General features: G+C 46.5%; 1 protein-coding gene across 5 annotated transcripts in view; it reads right to left on the reverse strand.

The window, feature by feature from the left end:
- LOC138398250 (zinc finger protein Gfi-1-like) overlaps positions 1-22,112 on the reverse strand; it is a 139,958-nt gene extending 117,846 nt beyond the window's left edge. Inside the window, exons 1-3 of one of the 5 annotated variants that reach the window (XR_011235939.1) lie at positions 15,763-15,934; positions 4,114-4,239; positions 2,226-2,275 (exon numbers count right to left, since the gene is read on the reverse strand). Coding sequence is in view for 2 of the 5 variants with exons in the window: in XM_069492563.1 (XP_069348664.1) it covers positions 6,807-7,196 (390 nt within the window). In the remaining 3 variants the exon portion in view is untranslated. Of the gene's footprint in view, positions 1-2,225; positions 2,276-4,113; positions 4,240-6,627; positions 7,523-9,558; positions 9,660-15,762; positions 15,935-21,983 lie in introns of those variants that run through there. The other 4 variants (XM_069492564.1, XM_069492563.1, XR_011235940.1 and 1 more) reach the window with 4 other exon arrangements.
- Between the last annotated feature and the right edge of the window lie 200 nt (positions 22,113-22,312).

Consider the following 22,312-nt stretch of genomic DNA (forward strand, 5'->3'; position numbering starts at 1 on the left):
GTTGCTATTATTTAAAATATATGCTACAAGAGAATATAATAAATCTTAATATTCATTGCACTCATCACTAGTTTAACATAATATTCTCATTTCTATAGGTTATTTCCCCATTGACTAAAACATTTTCAGAATTAACATACACTCTTTCATTAATTCAGTGATTTATTCATTTAAGGCATGAGTCTGAACATGCTTAACAAATTACATACAGAGCACATATATGTAAACTCTATAGAAAAGACTGACAAGTAAAGAAAACCAGAATTGCTAGGAAAAGCCCCCAACCAAGAATGGAAACAATTTCACACCAAGTAAAGACATGATTTAATAGCACAGATGCCAACTTTTCCCTATATTTTTTATTTATTTACTTTTTTTGGTGAGCATTCCAGTACTGATTATTTAGAAAAGACTAAGCTGTGGAAATTATTCATCTATTTTTCTCATCAAATTATGGTACAAGAGGTACAATCAGAAATGGCTATGTTGGGTTATACATAAAATGCACATGTAAACTACAAACTAATTCAGAGAAACACACTCCCATGGAGCTACTGTTCCTTCTTGAACTATCTGGTCACAACACAGATTACTGAATAAAAATTTAACAAGTCACTAAGGCACATGCCACTTTTGACATTATGTAAAACCTTAATGAGTTTGGCTGCCTTGGAAGATTGAGAGTGTTGTGGCCTTGCTTTCCAAGACATAGAAGCAGAATCATTAGTGATTTGTTATGTATTACATAAAGCAAGCATGGAATCAGATGAATTCAATTCCTTAAGTCAAAGCCCAGGTAATTCCAGATATTTTGAGAATATCTTTCTGGTAGTATATACCTGGGTGAGGGTTACTGAAAGTAAAGAGTTGTAATGCATTTTATGTCTGTGTATGTTTATCATTCCCATATTTGTGCGACTTTGCAAATTAATGTGGTTATACTTATACAAATGCATTTTTAGAACCAAAGTACCCATCATGAAAGTCAAGACACTGAACATTTGTGATGCTTCTACAATTAGAAGCTACAGAAGGTGCTGTCTTAAAATAGCATCTTCTAGGGCAATGCCCATAGCCATATCAACTGACTCCAGGACTGGCCTCCATGCCTGGCATATATACCATAGACTCATCATGGGAGCCCTAACAAGTGAAAACAGCCAACATTAGGAATATGGGCCATTTGTTCATCAGCCATATAGCCAATTAAATATTTTACCTCTCTATCATCTCTCAGGGTATGGAGAAATAAAAATACAAAGTAAGGCTTAACATTGAGCATCTTATTATTTTGAATATTGCAAAGGTTTATGTCATGGTCTAGCATATATATTTCCAGAACTGTATTATTGTGTAGAATGTGAGACAAGTTGAAACAATTGTACAGCTGTGAAGATTCCTAGCAATGTCTGTCACATGTTAAGAGCAACTATTAACACCTACATGTTTTCATATCAGATATTTTTGCTTTCAAAAAGCTATTTAGCTGAGCTACAGAATACTCATTTTTAAATCTGCATATTGAAAGATATACTGAATTTAAATGGCTTGCCTGCTCATTTGCTAATAAATTCCCATTAATGGCCAGTAGATTAGGACGTGATTGTCATGCTTCCTGGCTTATTTGGGAATAAACAATCTCTGCTTAAGTTAAAAGTGAAAAGTTATGATTTTCCACATATTTGGGTCATAATTATGTTATTCCATAAATTCAAATATATCAGGTTTGTCACCAATATTTAGAACACCTCTGAATCCTAGTCAAACTATTGCAGAGTACATAAAGAATTGGCCTATCACTGAAATCCCCTTTTAATATTTGGTTTGTATGATTCTCATGCATGTAAACCACAGTCCATTACTACAGTCAAGACTACCATTTTCTACATAAAAGCCATTTAATTTACAGCCATTTGTATAGTTCAGGCAAGGTACTTGACTGGCTTACTTTCTAATAAAGGTATTCTATTATTTCTTCTGTATCCCAAATTCCCCTTTTTATAGGCAGTTACAGGTTATATTTGCATTATGCTTGATATACAATATACAAAGGCTCCTTACAGCGGAAAAAAACTGCATATATGGAAACTTAGATTTCTCTGAAATTCTATCTATTGAAGGAATTGGGAGATATACAACACACTCCAGGCCTGCTACCCAGTAAATAATATTCTATTTTAATTTGTATATCACTTCAATTTATCAAATGTAAATTTTAAAATTACCTTTGGTTGGTTGGATTGTCTATTCATTTTATGCTTCTTTGCAGTCTCATCTGAAAAACAGTCAAAAAAGATCACAGTTTTTATATGTATATAAAAGCATATACAGATATGGTTTTATTTAAAGTATCCTAATTACCATGATTCCTTAAAATGCCAAGAAATTCCATAAAACTCCAGTACACTATATCCTGAGTCTTAGCACCCACAGGGTTAAATATGCTAATTTGCATTTAAATGGAGATATGCATGATAATGGGAATGCAAAATATGCAGAATCTGAAGTGGTGTGGGAAATTAATTTTTCTTTCTTCTTTTATTTTTAGCTTGGAAGGAAGAGCGACTCTTAAGAAACACTAGGAACTTGAACCTTGCAACCTGCCATACAAAAGAGGAGAGTCCTTCCATGTAAGGATTTTAAGACTGGACAAAGTCTTATTTTCCAAATGTTTAAGAGACTGAATTTCCAGGCCTTTCAAACAATGGGAATCCCTGGATAAATATCTAATGTATTAGAAAGATGCAAATAGTTTACTGTAAGGCCACAGCACGTTGAGATGTGCATTCACATCTATGGCTCCTGATTGGTTCTTTCCTCCAGTAAATCAATGAATAATGTAAAACCTGATTGCTGTAAAGTGGTGGATTTTTTATTCCCTTCCCCCATTCCTCTCCGATCCAAGATTAAAGAAGTCTCACACTCCCCCAAAACAGGTTGCTTTTCTCTTATGATTTTTTATGCTTATTGTTATTTTGGACTGGAAGGGTGGGACTATTGGTTTTGCAAAATGAAAGTACTGCCCTCGTTCGATTATGCTGACTATGGGAGCTCGCTTCCAGAGACAGCGCCCTAATTACTGGTGCCAAGGTGGAGAAGGAGGGTGGCAGGCAGAGGTGGGCACCAGGAGAGGGAGGAAACTGGATCGGGCCCCGCCGCTCTGGGCCCAAGGCAGCCACAGCTCCGAAGGGGCCCCCACGGCCGTGGCCATGACTTGACAGGGCCTCCGGTCTAACTTCTGATCAATTCCACTGCTGCCCTGACCCCTCAAGACAGTCTCCCATTCAAGCACCGCGGGTACATTTGCAAGAGAAAACGCCTCAGACACTAATGCAAATGCACTGCCCGAGTTCCCATCGCCAAGGGTTCCCGCAGATAATTCCAGGCCACAAAAAGGAGGTCTTGCCTTCCTCAGTCGGGTCTGGGCTCCAAGCAAGCCGCAAAGACTGGGCTCCTCGGATAACAGGAGCGTCTGAAGTTCAACCGCTCAAGTCCCAATAACTAACCAAGGCGGTTGCGTCCCAATGAAGCTGAACTTGGGATAACCCTGCAAAGCGGCCGCTCGCTTCCCAAAATCCAAAAGGCAAAGAGAAAAAGGAAGTGGAAACCAACCCGATCTAGTTAGCTACTGTACCTAAGTTTTCCACCAGGACTTAATCCGACCTTCGCTTCATTGCCAGGTAATTGCAACTTTAGGGCGGTTAAAGGGAGGCGAATTATTCAAAACGTGAATTCTGAATCCAGAATACAACTGTATTTTGCTCTAGGTTTAAAAGAGAAAAGTCCTACTACCACCAACACAAAATAAAATAAAAAATTCCCTTTTCCAGCGCGAAATTTTGCTGGCATCTCTCTGCCATTGGGGGTCACGCCGCTGGATAATTAACAGTCCTGGCTCAGAAAACTCACGAGATCAACAGGTTTAGCATCCGAGGCACACAATCAATTAGCTGAAGCAAAGCCCTGGACTGGCCCTCTGGAGCGGTCTGCAGCGGGGCTCTGCGGGCACCAGTTCGCGGGCGCGGTGATGAGTGCGTGCGCCAGGCCGCGGCGGGCACTGCTGGCCCAGTGCCGCCGGCCGAGCTGCAGCCTGTGGGCCGCCACGATACTCACTTGATCTCCCTGCGCTAGGCAGTGTTGCCACCCAAATCCAGCTGGGCAGGAATCGAAGCGCTGGCCAGAAGACAAGATCCAGAGTCACAGCGCGGCCGCAGCACACAAACAGGCTCCTTTTGGCGTCTCCAAAAAAAAAAAAAAAGAAAGAAAGAAAAAGAAAAAACGAAAAAAAGAAAGAAAGAAAAAAAAAGGAAAAAAAATCAGATCATTCCTCTCCTCAGCACATTTAAAACTGGCGCTCAATTCCACATAGTGATTCTTGCTTGATTGCGTCTAAAATAGTTTAAACGGGTCTTCCCTTCTGGGGAGAGAGAGAAGGGCGCAAAAGACCAAGGAGGAAAAAAAAAAAAAAAAAAAAAAAAAACAACTTTTCCCCCCCCACGTCAGGCACTTGCTCCCTGAGCCTCGGAGTGGAGAGTGAAGTGGTGTGTGCGAGGCTTGGCAAGTTTTTGGGGGGGCTGTCCAAGGTCTAGTCCAGCCCCCTCTGCCGAGGAGGACGTGCTCTGAAACTCAACCAATTTCCCCACTGCTTTTGTTACTGATGAACTGAAGCCCTATTGTTCATCCATTGCCACGGTCTTTTTCAGTCCCCACACTACGTTCTGCGTTGCCAGAGATAATGAATTTGCACCCAAACCTCTCATAGTCCCCTTCTGACAGACGGAACAAATTAGAAATGTCTCGTCTGAAGGAGGGCAATGGCTACATTTTCCCATTGTAGGATGCAAAGCACACATTTCTTTGGAAACTTCTTTTGCCTTTTTTACCTTTTATTTTTTTTTCTCTTTTTCTTTTTTCCTCCAGTTTTTCCCTCTGTTGGTTTCTTAAGACTAATTTTTAAAAGAATCGCCCTGTCTTGTTTCTCCAATGCACCATTTTATGTAACTTGTGGGTCTTTTTTGCCTTTCTTCCTTCTTTCCTCTCCTTCTTTATTTTTTAAGGACTCCTTTTGCAATTTTATTTACAAACTTGGAGAATGACCTTTTGACTTGCAGACTTTTTTTTTTTTTTTTTAAAGAAAGGTCTTTTGGTTCAAGTCCCCCTTCCTCACTCCTCCCCCTTTTTTTGTTGTGGTTGTTAAATGTGTTTGGCTAAAGACAAGCAATACATTACAAAGATTTTTATTCTCTAAACTCCAGATCTATTCTAAAGGTACCAGGGACACGCCATAGGGGTTTATCTATTTGAGAGGAAAGAAAAAGCGTGTGTGTGTGTGTGTGTTTTCCAGGGAAAGAGAGACAGAGATGTGGGAAGGTGGGGGTGGAAATGTGCAGAGAGGGAAGGGTGGGGGCTTTGAGGAGAAGGTGGGCTTTCTGCAACACGAGCGAGGAGGCTGTCAGGGGTGTGGGCGCACGGGAGGCGGGGAGGCGGTGCAGGAATCCGTCCCGCCGAGGGCCGTCTGCCCCCCTGGGCCTCTTTGCGCGCCGGGGCGGGCCGCAGCCTGGGCGCGGGTGTCTGCGTGCCCAGGCGGTTGTTCGGAGCCTGCGCGCGTGCGACCGGGGGCGGGAGGCGGAGCGGGGGAGTGCGGGGGGAGCGCAGTAAAAATTCAGACGAATGGCCCGTATGTAAATACGGCCCGGGGGGAGCGGGGAAGCAGTAATGAGAACCGCGGGCGCGCAGCCCCGCCGGCTGCCCCTAGCTTTCCCGCCAAGTGCAGCCGGAGGACAGACAGCCAAGCGTGTCCTTGGCGGGAGGGCCCCCGCCCGCCGCGCGCGCCCGCCCCCCGCGCACACGCACACACTCCCCTCGCAGGCGTGGGGCCCAGTGGCCACGAGCAGATGAGGAAAACAAAGCTGGGGCTGCGAGGTGGAACGAAGAAACGGCAGCCTTGGCGGCCGAGGGCAGGGCAGAGAAGCCCACACCGCGGCCTCCGGCGCCCCTTTCTTGCCTGCCCGCAGTTCTGCTCCCGGGCCCAGAAGAGGCCGAGGACCATTTCCTAGCTGCCTAGAAGAGGGTGGAGAGCGGAGGCGGGGGCGGATGTGCACAGGGAGGTGCCAGCGGCTCCCGCCTGGTGCGCGGGCTCGCACACGCTGGCGCGCCGGGCGAAAGAAGGGGAGCCTGAAGGCCTCCCTGCGGCGTCTCGGAGATAAGCTGCCTCCGCGCCGAGGCTGCCTAGCTCCATGTGAAAAACGCCAGGCCAAATCCGGCAAGGCAGCGGCTACGGCATGGCTAGCACCTCAGTCCTCCTTCCCCAGACAATGCAACGGGAAGGGCCTGTTCAGGGGAAGCCTTATCAGGCCTCGTCCTTCAAAGGGGTGAACTCGAACCCCAGCCCAGGAGCTCTGACCTAGATAGCCCCGCAGATAAGTCCCAGATGTGGCCATGGAAAGACTGATGTCTCTCATCTGATTCACAGCGCCTGCCTCAGTGTTTGCCAGCCCAAGCACCTCCCAACACACACACACACACACACACACACACACGGCACTCCCATCATATTAAAACGCGCGTTCATGACACTGCTGTTAACGAAGCCGACGCGCATAAATGAGTGAACAGGTAAATAGATACCGAAACGAGAAGCTCCCACCAGTCGGCTGGGCGATTTACCTCTCCCTACAGGGAACATGTGTAGTTGTGTTTTAGGAGTGATTTGCTGTTGTCTGTGGTCTCCCCCTCCTCTTCTTGTGGAAAGAAGCCAAAAAAAAAAAAAAATTATGTTCCATTGTCAGAGTCTTCTTTCTGATAAGCTACCCGAGCATTGAGCATTGGCCTAAAACATTTGGGGATTCGATTTGGCTTATCTGTTGCTTTTGGTTTGTTGTTTTGGGGTGTGTTGCTTTTCTGAGGCAAGCAAAAGAACGTGTATTTGGTGGGGCTGGAGGCGCAGGACAAGAGTCCGAGCGTGCAGCTGGAAGGCTGGCGAGGGTGGAAGCCACGCGGTGCAGAAAGAAGGCAGCGGCTTGTCCTCCCCCGGGGCCATCACCGGCCCCCTTGGCACCTCCGCCCTGAGCTCGGCCGCCGCCGCCGCTGCCGCCGCCGCCGCCGCCGCCCGCGCTCTCGGGCTCCGCCGGCTGCCGCTCCGTGTTTTCCCCCATCCCGGCTTCACGTTCAAGGTTTAGCTGCGAGGTCACGTCCATTGACGTCAGCTCCCTGTCTCCCTCTACGTCCGGCTACATTTACATACATCAAGGAAATTAGGGCATTAAAAAAATATGCAAATCCTGCGCTATCTGGAGCGGGTGCATTCCTGGCGCGATCGCCTTTTATTGAAGCTTTTAATTAAAGGGGCCAGTTGGCGAGCCCCTGAAACAACCGCCAAAACCCCCCAAAAGAGAAAAATAAACGCTGTAGCCTTCGGGAACGGTTGTTTCGGCTCCTGTTCTGTGGGCGGCTGAGGACCGCCGGCTGCCCGGCTCGGAGAAGAACAGGTTAGAGGAGGCAGCTCCAGCCCATGCATAATCAGGGCTCCGCGGCGCCTCCATTCTTTCCTCCTCCTCCTCCTCCTCCTCGTCCTCCTCCTCCTCTCCTCCTCCACCTCTCCTCCTCCTCCTCCACCTCCTCCTCCTGCTCCCGCTCCTGTTGGTTCCAGCGTGTATTATTTTTAATACTGATGCATATGTAAAGATATATTTGCATTTTTTAATTCGCGAAAATTTCAGGTTGTATCGTTTTGTTGATCCCCCCCCCCATTTTTTGCTATTTTATTATGTCTATCAGTCTCTCTTGTCCTTTTCTGTCTGATTTTATTTTTTGGCGAGTGTCTGCTGCTGTCTCTTGCTAGGTAATATACACAGTTGTCTCCCTGCTTCTGTTTGTTTAAGGTTACAAATATGCACATCTGTCATGTATGCATTGCCAGCTGTATAACCTGTTTGGTCATAAAAGAAAAGACACATTTTTTTTTTCTTTCCTGACATACCCCTCGATGGGCTGTAATGCCCATCGCTCAAGGCTCAAAGTTTGATGGTCTAATTAACTTCATATTAGCAGAAACGCAGTACGGGACCAGTGCTTTTGAGATAATGTATGTATAAGTGAAGTGATTCCAAAGATTTCTAAGGAATTTTTATGCTCATTGACTGAGAGGTGCGGCATTCACCGCCCTATTGCTTTCTAGCATTTCTTATTGCAAAAAGAAAAATCTATTTTAAAATGTGTAGACACAGCAATGGACAGCCTTCTGCAAGGAAGACATTTTCAACCATGTTGTATGTTGTACCTTATCTGCTGCATTCAAAATTTAGTGAGTTTCATTTTTATTTTAATATGGCTGGAAACAAGGCACTTTATATTGATTGAAAAGCATCCTTAATTCCTGACTTTGAAATGAAAACAATTACACAAATAAAACAGTTGAATATATTAAATCAGTTGATGTGCCCTAAAATGTACAGGCCTTGAGTTAGATTTCAAGAAATGGCAATCTTGTTTATAGGATTGGATTCTCCTTCCTGGCAATATAGCTATTCAGCACGATAGCTTTTGAAAAAATGTATATATATTCCACTTTTTAAAATTTCCCCAAAGCTATCATTTAAAAAAAGACTCAATCCATAATTACATAGCCACACACACACACACACAAAACCCCAGCAAATATGCACACATTCAGCTTACTCAATTAAACAAGTCCAAGTACATGCACAGGTAATTAGTTTTCTTATGAATGACTTACCTGCACAGATACTCAGGGCAAGACTCAGCCCTCCTCAATGGCTTTCATGTATAAATATTCACATATATTTCCCCCTATTTCAAACCTACAGCTGTATGCCATCTTTCATGCTGGACTATCCAGCATCCATTTTTAGCACTCTTAATTCTTAAGGCATTTTCAGCCTTACCTATGGCTGTAGTTTTTCCAAGCCTACACCAAAGTGCTCATATGATATGTCACCCAATAAAAAGTGGTCAGATGGCTACACGTAAAGCATTAAAAAACGGAACCACACTCATCCTTCAGGTTTGCCCTTACCTTGCCATATATAGCAAGATTACGTTTCCTAAAGTACATTTTCAGCACATTTTAAAAATAATTTCAGGATTCCACAACTGGCTGCAGAACTGCCAGTTTCTGGGGGGCACCTGGCTGACTGAAACAATTCGGCAGGCTGTCTCTTTGAGTTTGGCTGCAATTAAATTGTGCGTGGCTGTTTGTTCCTGCCTGGACTCTCGCACATACCTGCCTGCCTTTATGCAGGATCAGGACAAACACACCGGTCACGTTGCAGGGCATAGAGTGTCGGTGCATATATTTAGATGGCAGTAGCAAGGAATGTGTGCATGTACGGCTATCTGAGCATGCATGTGTGTACAGATGCGTGTGTGTCTGTGCACGCGCGCGCACGCTGTGTGACAAGGAACACAGGGAGGTACACCTCTTATATCTGATCTCTCTGTAATCTCCTTTTCTGTTTCTAATCTCCCTTATTGGTGCATGGTAGTAACCCGAAGCCTGTGAACCGTCACCATCGCTGCCGTGTGCGCGCTGTGGCTTACCCCGAGGGCCCGTGGCTCGGTGGCTCGCTGGCTCGGTGGGTATTGGGGCAGAGGGTGGGTAGCGCCGCTGCCGCTGCCGCCGCGGGTCCGGGTGCTCTGTCCCAGCCCGGCAGCTCAGCGCGCGGTGCCGGAGCCCCCTCCCACCCCGCCCTCACCCCCATCCTCTCCTCCCCTCCCCTCTGCGCCTCCCCTCCCGCCCCGCATTACCATATGGAGGCCGTGTCCCTGCGAATCACAGCAGCAGCGGGCGGTATTTGAATAAGCCCCGCAACCCCGCGCAGACCCCCAACTCCTCCGCAACCAGCGTGCCCTGCACTAAGGGCCACTACTCCGGCCGGTAACCTGGCAGCAACCGGCATCTCCTTAAAGTGCCCTGCACGCGTTGGTGAGAGGGCCTGCTAAGGGTGCTGGGCTTCCCATTTGCTACTTTTATATTAACTTGACTGATAGAATCAGACAATAAATGAGAGGAGAGATAGAGATGAGGAGGAGGAGAAGAAGAGCAAGGAAAGGGGAGAGGCGCTGTAGGAGGGTGAAGGAAGACAGAAGCGAGAAGGGGAGAGAAAAGAGAGAGAGGGAACCCAAAAGGTTGAGTGAAAGAGAGTAAAATGAGGACTAGGTGGGGAAACGATGGGAGGGGGAGAAATACCCAAATATCTGAATTTGGACTTTTCAAGCTAAAAATACCACCTTACTGAACTTCACAACCTCCAATTAGACACGTGCTTCTCCCCACCGCCGCCACCACGTCACCGATTGATTAATTTGCCGTCTCAATCAGAAATAATCATTTAGAATTGTATAACAGATATAGAACTTAACAGAAAGGAGCCAGTTTTATGAGACATAGCAAAAGGCGTGACATTTAAAGATGATATTGGCAACCTCACAATAAAAATTAAGGCTTGCCTTGAATACTCAGCACTTGTCCAGCCATGTCCTCCGAGATAGTGAGACAGTGGCCCAGGGCAGGAACAAAATGTGTTCCGAAATATTTTGGACTTTGAGAATTTTTCTTTCATCCTGTTAGGTATCTGATTATGTTTTTTCTCTTCACGAATTTATTACTTTTACAAAAAAAAAAAAAAAGATAAAGTGTGGGTCTTTTTAAAAACTTACTGCAAAATGTCCCCACGTTTTGACTGGAGGTACGATTTTAAATGCTAATCTAAATACACAGCTGGTTCCCTTTTGCATACCAATTCTTTCAGTAACACGAGGTTCTGAATTTAGCTTATTCAATGCGGTTTCCTCCTCCCCATCTTCAAATCAGACTAGTGTTTTCCCTATACAAAACAATCAGAATCATAATAAAATCTCCAGTTACTTATGGGATGTACCCATTGTAAATGTCCCTCTCGGTATTCATAAGCCAAACGCCTTCCTTTTGAAACACACACAAAAAGAATACGCCTCTGATTAATAATCTCTTAACTCGGCACACTGAGGCCGAAGGCAGGGAGCCGCAGGACGCCAGAGAAGGGCGCAGAATTCTCAATACCTAGAATTTCAATACAGATTCCAAAGACGTACTAACTGCTAGGCTTCCAAAGGGGGAGTAATACTTGGCGAGCAACGCCTTTGGGGAAGACAACCACATTACAAACACTGACTCCTTCCCGGGCGGGGGCGGGGGCAGGAGGCGGCTATCACGGTCACCGGGCATTTCTGCGTGCATACGTGTGTACAAGGTGGCTCACGCATGTAGCCAGGCCCAGGTTTCTTTATTTTCTTCTTTTTTTGAGGCAAACATATTGAAGCCAATCCACTCTTTCTGTGGCCAGCTCCCACGAGGCTGGGATTTCAACCTCTTGTTTATTTTTAAAGCCAGTTTGGAGCCCGTGTTGAATCCGGGCTCGGGATTTTACCAGGATGCGCTCAAAGCTCACCGCCGCCCAAGGCACGTGAAGAGAAAGGAGGGAGAGTTGGTAGCCGCGAGAGAAGCCGGCTTTGAGCCGCTTCCGTCGGGGCCCCAGGTCTCGCCCCAGTGGAACCGTCCCTCCTTTCTCTCCCCGAAGGCGCTCCCTTAGGCCGGCAGTGTAGCTGCGGTCGTGGCCAGGTGAGCGAGGGCATGGTCCCGGGGTGGGGGCGGGGGAGAACGGCCCTCTCTGCGGAGCTCCGTTGGGCCTGTGAACCCGCCGGGCGCGGAAGGCTGACTGGCGCTGGGGCCCCGCGCAGGGTTCCTTGCTCCCGCCGGCAGGGGAACAGCGACACCTACTGGCAGAATCAGTACCGCGCCTTGGCCGTCAGGGCGGCCCTGGGCTGCGGGGTGCCCGGCTCTGTGGACTTGGGAGACCAGGGTTCGTGCGCCCAAGGCTCTGCGGACCGTGCTAGGCCTTGCCCTCCCTGGGGAAGGCAAAGCCACAGCTTCTGGAGACCTCTAGAGGGACTGTACGATGGTACTGAACACACAGGCGCACACACGCCCTTTCTTCTGGAGAACCCGCGGAACCCGCAGTCACAGTTGGCCACCATCTCTTGGTTTTACGAGAGAGATCCTAGTAGAGGTTGGAGTCCTGACCTCCTTGGGTTCATGACCCAGGCCTCTTCACCAACATAGCAGCACTAAATAAAGATTATATCTTTACAAATTAGGAACAGAAAAGAGTTCATTATCCTCCCCTAAACGGTGAAATTTGCGAGTCAAGGACACAGATTCATACACAGTGACTGGCGCCAGGCACGCGAACCGTCCGAGCCCTCCTGCTAGCCAGCTTCGGGTACCTTTAACGCCCCCTCACTGCCGCCAGGGAATGAGATTTGGTAGCGCCTTTCTTTTTTCTTTAAGAATTATGATCTTCTTAATTACTCCTCAAGTAAAGGCAAATTTGGGGTGTTGGTGATATTTTTGATACCTAGGAGTATACATATATATATATATTTAAAGCATATATATATCAAAGTACATATTTTTAAAGTACATATTTATATATTGTATATATTATACATATGTATACATATATGTATATATACGTGTGTGTATATATCTCCTGCTAAATGGCTTCTATTGTTGTCTTCTGTTCGGGAAGGTAGAAGAGGTTGCGAAGGGATGGCGAGGTATGAGGAAAACCTAGCAAAGCTGGGGATAGAGAAAAAGCAATTCGTTTATTACAGATTCTCTTACCGAGTCTTTTCTGTAATAGCAAATAGCCATTTCATATGAAAAGGAGTTGTGAAGTAGGTGGTCCCAGCAGCGATGGAGGAGGGAGGGACCTCAGCTTCCCTTAGTCCCTAGTTGCCTCCTTTTCCCCTTGTCAGATTCTGAGGCTCACTTGGGCCTAAAAAAACCTGATTGAGTGTGATTCTTATATTAAACTGCTCAAATATTAAAACACGTTCCTTCCTTTTGAAAGATTGGGGTATTCGAACTAATTTGAATTCTTGAGATTTCCATTTAAAATATTATTCATTAACAAATCCCAGAATTAAAAAAAATTTTTTTTATTCGAAGTTCAAGAGTTTATCTTGGAAATTATTTTCCTTAGCTTGAGATAATGGTTGGAACTAGGATATAAAGTGTTTTGAGCAGAAAGGTGGGGCGAGGGGGCTTGTTAGGGCTAAATTTTTTTCTTCATTCTCTACAGTTGCAAATGTTTACTAACTCTATTTTATTTAAATAAAATTGGAAGCTCTTAGTGTCCCTAAAGCCAAGTGTTTTAGATCAGTTCTCTCCTCATTCTATCTCTTTCTCTCTGAAAAAAAAAAAAAAAGTCTCTAAAAGGCTAAAAAAGCCTACTCTTCAACTCAGTTCTGCAAGTATTTTTCTTTTTTATTTTCCTACAAGTGAATTTGAATTTGTTCTGATAACATGTGAATTCACATCCCAGAAGAGACCCTTAGCAGTTTGTATGATGCATGAATAAGCCCATATTACAAATAATGAATAAAATAGGGCTAATGACATTTTTCTCAATGAATCTTGTACCCCACTATATACCAAAGTCAACTTTCTCCTTGTAAAATGGAAACCTTCATAGGAAAGGAAAATGATTATGGAAAAATTAAATTACAGTGGGCACACAACAAGCACCCATCAACCAAATCCAGTTCAGAGGTGTATTTGGGTATTGAAAGCACCTTGAAAAATTAAAGGGTTGATTTTTTCCCCCTTTCCTTTTGGCTTTTTAGAATGTAGCTTGATTTGTGATACCAAAGTATTAGCTAGAATGGGTTCTCATTGCCATTTAATATTCTTTGGTTTTAACTAACTAAAAAATGTTGATTTGGCATTTGTCACTAAAGAAGATAGAAAAATAGAATTTGCGTCAAAAATGGTGGAATTTCTTTGCACACTAACCACCCCCAAGCATTATCATAATTATAAATTCAATTATATTCAATTATAAATAATTGAAGGAATATTTCCCGTTTAGAACAGAAAATTGAGTGAAGTAATTTATTTCTTACTACGTAAGAAATATGAATAAATATATGTAAATATATGAATATATGGGTGTTGTAGTAATGTGTGTGTGTGAAGTAAGGGTGGAGTAAGGGTGTTTAGTTCTCCCTTGATATTTCTTTCAGTTCTTATTTAGCAAGAAAATTAAAGAATATAAAACAGGCTAAACTGTCATTAGACTGTGTCTGTGTTCTTTGTCACACCTGCCCTCCCTCTGGGCTGCCTGGGAGGGTGTGTGTACTTCCTTTCCTGCTTGTTGAGTAGCATGGAGGAAGGAAGGGATGCAAGGATGGGAATATTGATCAGAAAGACACATCCTTGCATGTGAAAATGAGATGGATACATTTGAAACCTGGCTGTCTGGGAAGGGGGGATGTGTTTAGAAGCTGGCAGCCTTATTGAAAAAATCTTTTCAGAAGAGGGGAGAGGCTCCCTGCCTCTGGAAATCCTCGGGGGCTTACTGACGTTTGGCCTCAGGGAGTAGAGCTCCAAGGACACCTGTGTACATCTGGTTGGAGATGAGTGTGTATGTGTGTGTGTGTGTGTGTGTGTATGTGTGTAGGGAAGAGTAGGCAATTCGTCAAAAGTACATTTGAAAAAATATTGTTTCTAAAATGCTGCCATGTTATCGGTTGGGGCCAGGTACCAAGGTCACTAACATGTCTAGGTTCACTCATGGAAGGCGGCACCATTATTGCTTTTGATGGTATGAATATGGCTTCTTTTCTTTGGCTCTTCATGGTACTTCTTTTGAGTGGGGCGAAGCTCTAGCTTCCCCCTCCTCCCTTCTTGATCTCGGCAAACAAAACCATTCTACCACTTGAGCCATCTGCCGCAGGTGTAATGGATGGCAGGGGGCCGACCTAACCACACTTCAGTTTCTTCTAGGTCGTCACCGCTCTGCACCAAACAAATGAGTCCTGTTTCGCCACTAGGGTGCCGAGGTGGATGGTGAATGCTGGCCCCCCGCCCCTGGCAGCGCTCAGCGCTTAGAAACCAGAGCCAGCTGACAACACACGAAACACACAGGCACAGAGAAAACGCCGAGCGAACGCGCGCTCCCTCTGCCCCCTCCCTCTGCTCTCTGTACACAAGGAGGACACGTACACAGCCTTATACATTTAGAAGTCCCCGAGACTCCCTCTGAATTCTTGGTTACTTATGACGGCCTTCCTCACTGCACATAGCCCCTGGTGTGTGTGTGTGTGTGTGTGTGTGTGCGCGCGCGCGCGAGCCTGGATGTGCGTGTGTGTTTAAAACTCTTATTGGTAGGTCATCAGCAGCTGATCAGACATGGTAATCCAATAATCTTTTTGAATACATACAATTTTTCGTTAAAGGTAATTTTTTTAAGGTAAGGGGGGAAACTATTAATTTTCTGCGCAAGTCTAGGGTTCCCAGTTTAGGTTCCAGGGAACGGCAGAGCTACACAGCCCCCGCCTTACCAAACTTCCCTTTCCAAGGTTTGAGTGGGGCGCGCATTCTCACTTCATAACAGAGCAGGGGCTCATTTGCACGCGGGTGTGTAAAGGAAAGGAGCTGTCGAACACCCAACATAAGGGAAGGGAATCGGATAGCTGGACGTACAAGGTGCTCCGGGACAAGAGCCTGGGGTACAAGCTCCTAGGCGCACGGCATCTCCTTGGCCCCGGGCCCTTGGGCTGGAGCCCTCCTCCACCCGCACCCCACCCCCTTTTTCATCTTTACTTGTGTAGCCCCAGGTAATGGTGCGGGTCTCTCCGCTATGGGCAGGAGCTGAACCCTGACAGGTATGGAGCTCCGCGGGCCCCCAGTGTACTTACCTTGAGCGAGGCCCGGGCAAATGGTGGCCCAGAAGCATCAAGTTTCCTCTCCCAGCCGTTGTGGCAGATTTCCCTTCCTGCCTTCCGCTCCTCTAGGCAGGCTCATCTCTCTCTCTTTCTCTCTCTCCCTCTCTCTCTCTCCCTCTCTCTGTCACACACGAGGATTACTTGTGACTTTTAGAGGCAAAAGCTTGCTTATTCAGAGGAGAGAGGGAGGGGAGAGGGAGAAAGGAGGCGGGAGGGAGGAGAGAGGGGGAGAGAGAAGTAGAAGGGGGATGGAGGATGAAGAGGAGGTGGAGAATCAGGAGGTAGTGCAAGCGTTGGTGGAGAAGGAGGAGGAAGAGGAGGAGGAGGGATGGGAGGGGTAGGGTGGAGTAACCGAAGATGGGCTGGGATGGGACTGCGAGGAATAAATTGCTCCCCACCCAGCTGCGGTGCGACGCCCCCAGCGTCCCGGGGGAGCCGGTGCGTCAGATCGCGGCTGGCCAAGGCGGGGTCGTACAAAAGCTGGCGCCGCGGGACCCCTTCCCGGGCTTCTACCCGAGCAGACCGAGCCTGGAGGCCGCTCCACGCGCGAGCTCGAACCATGGAGGGCCCTCAGCCTGGGCAAGGGTGCTGTCTAGGGGCTCCAATCTCCATGGAACTTTGATTTCACTCCCGGGAGGCTGGCCATCCTCTCCTGCGTCTCAGACTAGAGCCAGAGGCCCGCACAGCTCCCGCGCGTCCTCACCCTGGCCGCAAGCGCCCACCTTAGTTATAGCCCCTGGGGCCGGCGCTGCTCACGCGGGCGGCTTCCCCACTGCCCAGGCTCAGCCTGAGCCCTGCGTCCCTGTTCACATAGGGGCACCCCCTCACCTCAGCTTGTTTTTACGGAGGGTGTGTGTGTGTGTCTGTGTGTGTATGTACGCGCACAGCGCGCACGCTCCAGGCTAGAAAGAAGGTAAAATCCCAGCACGAAAAAGTAGCTTCCGTCTCCCGCAGCCTGGAGCCCACGACCATGTCCGACCATATTCAGTATTTGAGATTACAGTTTGCAGCAAGGACCAAGGCGAGAGCTCACCGGATCATTTCAACTGAGTTTCAATACAGCAGGGATTGTTTATCATGATTATTGTTAACTATGACGAAAATAGGCTTTAAAGATAAAGAATACTTTCAGAGAAAGAAGGGGAGGCATTTTAGCAATGGTCAGGAACCAAAAGTGGTTGGAACGGTTTTCTTGAACAACAGCATCCACGATGGATAAAGGTGAAAGCCTCAGACTCGCACAAAACCGCTTCAATACGTGACAGGATTAAAAATAGGAGCATGCTTTTCGATATAGACTACCCATTAGTTCTCTGTTAAATGCATTAAACCAGCCCCATGGAATGATTACATGGAAGCCTTTAATGTACAAACACGAGGATGCTACAGAGTATGCACACAGCCTGCTTATAGAACTCTCTCTGCACGCACACACATTCATAAAGAGAATTAAGTTTGAACATGGATACCCTAAACTCGTAAATATACATATATATTCTCAAATAACTGTTACTAAATATAGTAATTTTCTTCTGTATTTTCTTGCTGACCTGTAGGTGCGACAGTATAGTTGTACAGTAGGCTACCAGGATCAACATAACTCTACTTACATTCATTGTGGATGGCACGTCATAAAATGTTGGGGGGGAGGACTTTGAGGGGCGTGGAGGTTTTTATTAACAATTATATTCTCCTGTAGCAGTTTAATTTAAATAATAACAATGATGTCACGGTAACCATCTCCCTTCTCCCACTCCAGTGAAACCACTAGATGGTTTGGTGAACTATGCATTTGTATATTTAGCTAAGGGATTGTTATTGCTATAGAGTTATACACCTATCCTGTGGCATAAAGAATCTCTGAACATTAAATTGTTGAACATACCACATGTTTTAGAACCCATTTACCTGCCAAATCTTATTTCAGAATAAGGATAACAAAATGTTGCTAGCATATGCCCACCATAGTTTTAAAGGAAAATGGAGCAAACAAAGTTGCTCCTTGAAAATTATGTTAGTTGTAGGCGAATAAAAATATTTCTTCTCAGTGGAACGAACTGGTTATGCAATATATAAAAGGACCATATATTACTAACCCAAATGGAGTTTTAAAAATTCTTTTGGATAGCAGTGATAAGAGTGGAAGTAGGAAGCACACGGACCCCAGCCCAGCCTGCACCCGTGGTCTCCATACCAGGACTATACTCTGCGCACACCGGGACCCCTCACACATCCACACTGTTTGGCGCTAGCTTTCTGAGTATCAGCAGTTCGGTCTGCATAGATCAGACACACGTTTAGAGATGAGTATTTGTACACTATAAGAGCAACGTTCATGCCATAGTTCAATGGCATGGTGGAGATATTTTTCATTGTTTAACAATTGCTTAGTAATTAAACCGCCCTGTTTATTGAATACCATTTTTGAGAATTTGCCTATCTTTCTTTAAAATTATTAGCCAGTGTTGTGTTCTAATGAGACCTCAGGATTGAGTTCTACAGAGGAGGAGGAGGAGTTCAACAAGGGACAGCTTTGATATACAGAACAATTACGTAAAAGAAAATAACTTATTATCCAATAGGTAGAGGAGGACAAAAGAAGTTTTGGATTATGTTTGAGTAGAATTTAGCAGTTTGCAAAACTTTTCTTTATATTTTAAACAAACAACTTCACAATTGCATTCCTTTTTATTTCCTTTTAAATCATCTACAGTCTCAGAGATTTCCTCTTCCTTACTAACAAAATGCCCACAGGCTTGCATTAGACACCAAGTAGCCACTGATGCCCCAAGGACTACAATCTGTCCCTGTCCAAGGTGTGGAATCTTTTATGAGGACTCAAGAAAAGCCCCCAAACCGCAACTGGTTCTGTGGTACCCCCACTGGGGAGTGTGCTTTATCAGTCTTTTAAGCGCCACATGATTAGATAGGAAGGGTACCTTGAAAACACAACCTGATTCTGGGCAAAATCATTTTGTCCTGCTGGCAAGAAAATGTAGTTGCATCTCCAGTTCTGCCCAGGAACAGACGGCTACATGTGGGGGCTGGTCCCTACCCAGATCACTACAGGATCTTCAGTTGGCAGAAGAGATCCAGCAAATGGAATTCATGAAGAAACTCGTGTGCGTTTCAAAAAAAAAAAAAAAAATAGGAGGAGGTGGGGGTGTGCTCCTTCCTGATTCTTTTCGCTGAGGGCTCCTATGATCATCAATGGCTTTGGCAGAAGCAGGGAAAGCAAGAATAACTCACCACTGAACAGTTTTGACCATGACATATTTAATGGGGCTAGTTTAAACTTTGTTTTTAAAAATTTCCTGGTAGATATTAGTCTTCTTCGTGCTTATCTCTTACAAGATTTTAAAAAATTTCATTTATAGGTAATTGTTGTGTGGGGTTGTGCTACAATTAACACAGAGGTACAGGGGCACTTCAGGGTTATGCAAATGTCGGTATAAAGGATTCTACAGCTTTCCTGGAAGTACCTCTGCAGATGATAGCTATTCCAGAAAGAGACGTTTTTTATTTGTGAAATTGCGACTCACGTCTTTATAGGGGTGAGTTTCTGGCTGAATTCATCAGTACGAATTAAGGAGTTGGGATACATTCCTTTATGTCCTGCAAATAACCACTTGGACACCAACCCCTGTCTGGTCACTGTCGTCATAGTTACTGCCATAACTTTCCGAGTGTTTTTAAACCTTCTCATCACCTTCAATAGTGCTCCTTTCAGGATTCAACGCGGAAATTCAAATTAAGCCTTCAAGTTGGTCACTTAAAAATTATTCTCTTTTGGCATTTAAAATTAAGCCTACTGCCCCAGATTGAGTTTTTGACTTTTAAGGGTTCAAACGCTTCCTTAGGTCTCTAAGGTTTCAAAACAGCTCTTAGCGTCAAATCCCAGGACGGCAACAAATGGTGTCCACAAGTAAACTGACAGTTTGGAGAGAGAGATGTCAACATACCCAAATTATCTTTTGTACCTGCCCAATAAAATGGAGGCTGACTGTATGAAATCCCCTTATACAGCTTTCCAAAATTGGTAAAATGCTTTTAAATTTCTCCTTGATGAGAATTCCGTGGTCTTGCATCTTAGAAAGTGTTCTGGACCAGCTGCCTTTCGCTGATTTTTAGACACCTGCCTCGGCCGAGGCTGCACGCAGGTAACGTTACCGAGATGAAGGCGGGGCTCCCTGTCGCCTGCGAGGGTATTTTACCTAGAATCTCCTGATTTTGCGTCCAGACTCACACTCAACCACACTCGCGGGGGGCGGGGGAGGTCAGTAGGCTAATAAAAGGCAAATAGTCATCAGGATGGAACCTCACAGTTTCTACCTGAGGGGTTTTGGCCAGAAAACAGAACGAACCGGCCAGCTCCTTCCTCGCCCCTCGTGCCTGAAATTCAGGGCACCTGCGGCTATGGCGAGCGGCTTCAGGTGAGCGGCTGCAGGAGGGAACGCCGGAGGCTTTTTCCGGAGTCCCCAGGCCTGCCTTGGGCCGCACTCGGGGGGCGCTTTGACCTCCGCCGCCATTCCGCTTGGTCTTTTCCTGCAAATAACACCTGCTGCCGCGGATCGAGTACACCTGACCAGATGTAGTCAAAAGAAAAAGGAAAAGAGAAGAAAAGAGAAAACCCCGCCCTCTTTAATTCCGTTTGGTAAGAGCCGGGCTGCCAAATCCATTACATAATACCAGCTCAGGCTGACACCTGTGCGGGCACTGGAGCGGGATCCGGTTGCTGCGGCTGCTCGGGCCTGGCACGCTGGCTCCGCCGCGCCCAAGCCAAAGGCAAGGGGGAAGAGGAACGAAGTTTGGGCTGGAGGACGGCCCCACGTTCGGAGTTTAGGTGGGGCTGAATCCTGGAGGGGACGCAAGGGTGGCTCCCCAATAACTTGGGACCGCGCATAAACAAAGCTGCGGTTCCGGAGTCCCAGAGCTCTCTCAGGGGGCATCGGACGTCCCTTGCTACGGACCACTCACCTGCTGCGGGGCTTCCGGAAGCCCTCACTCCATGCTCCCGCCTGCCCCCTGGGCGCTACTGATGGGGACCTTGGAGATGCCCAAGGCGTGGCCTAACGCTTGAACGCAGCCAGTAAGCCGCCTGGGCTGCCCCTTTCCCCAGAAGGCGGACAATGCCTTCATTAATCGGCCATCATTAAACAAACCCAAGAGAAGCCCTATCCCGCAATGAGGGCGCTCCAGGCATCTTTTACCTCTGGCTAGCAGTTGGGGCAAACGGTGGTTAACAGGCTGGATCTCGCTTTCCCAAAGGCCTGACTGTCCAGATCTTTGGGGACCGCACCAATGACCCAATGAAAAAAGATCAATCCCCAAACTCCCAGGAAATCCACAATCCTCCTTGCCAAACATCCCGTCCCCCGCCTAAGGCAAAAGACCGCGAGCCGTGTCAATCCCTCTGTCACAACCCGAATTAACGTTTTCGAGATTTTTCTCCAAAGAATTAAGAGCTCCTGAAGTGACCCTTCCACCCATTACGACACATGTCAAAGGAACGTGTCATGGCGATTCACCAATATCACGAACTTGGATAGTGCTTGTTGAAATATGCCCAGACTTCGTTTCATCAATTCTTAAATATTTCATTGAGACCCTGGAGACGTGACTCTGTCTCCCCAGTCCGTAGTGGGAAATGCTCATCGGGCTTTGGTTGAAACAAATAAAATACAAGCTAGACCCAAAGCTTCCTGTGGATCTTTAAAAAGCCACGCTCACTCAGCAAGAGGCAGGGACCTTCCCTGGGCACCGCAGGCACCCCTTCGCTCCCGCTTTAAAGTCACTAGGTCAATTCCTGGCGTCCATCTCCACCATCAACTCCCCCTTTCCCATTCTGCATTAAAAGGGATGAGAAACGTCGTGGTTTATATTTCTTTCCTCTGCCAATTTCAAAGACGTCTGGGTATTTTCTTGTGCTTCAAACCCTACATAAATATCCTCCCTTTATATTCGTGTGCGCCTAGGACGGTGTGGATCTGCGCCCCTCTTCCCCTTGGCGATCGTGTTGGAGAAATTCGCCCGGAGGACCAGTGTGTTGCAGGGGCCAGAGCGCGCACTGCCCAGCCTGCAAGAGCAGGAGAGCGGAGGCAGGCCCCGCCGAACCTGCGCTCACAGAGAATGTTATCTTCACAGCAACTTAGCAAGCCCCATAGAACAAAAGTTAAAGCGTGATGGCACTATACCTTGCCCCGGGTTACTCAGGCTCCTGTCTCCCATTTTGGACATGCTGGAAGTGTTGGGTTTGGGGAGGTTTGCTTTGGCTGGGTTTGGGTTGTCTATATAAGCTCTGCTGGAGTACAGTACTGAGGAACGCGCCTTGATGGACTCGGGTGTTAATTAACGCGCGGCTAATTTGAGCTCAAGTAGCCAGAGGCGGCCGGTCGCGCGGCGAGCCGCGAGGGGCCAGTGACCTCTAGTGGACATGAGGGGATATGCAGCGCGCGTGAGCATGTAACTGAGAAAACTCCTGCTTGTGCCATTGCCCGGGACTCTCCTCTGATTCAAGGACAGG

The sequence above is a fragment of the Eulemur rufifrons genome, chromosome 17 (genome assembly GCF_041146395.1).
Source record: "Eulemur rufifrons isolate Redbay chromosome 17, OSU_ERuf_1, whole genome shotgun sequence".
Lineage (NCBI taxonomy): Eukaryota > Metazoa > Chordata > Mammalia > Primates > Lemuridae > Eulemur > Eulemur rufifrons.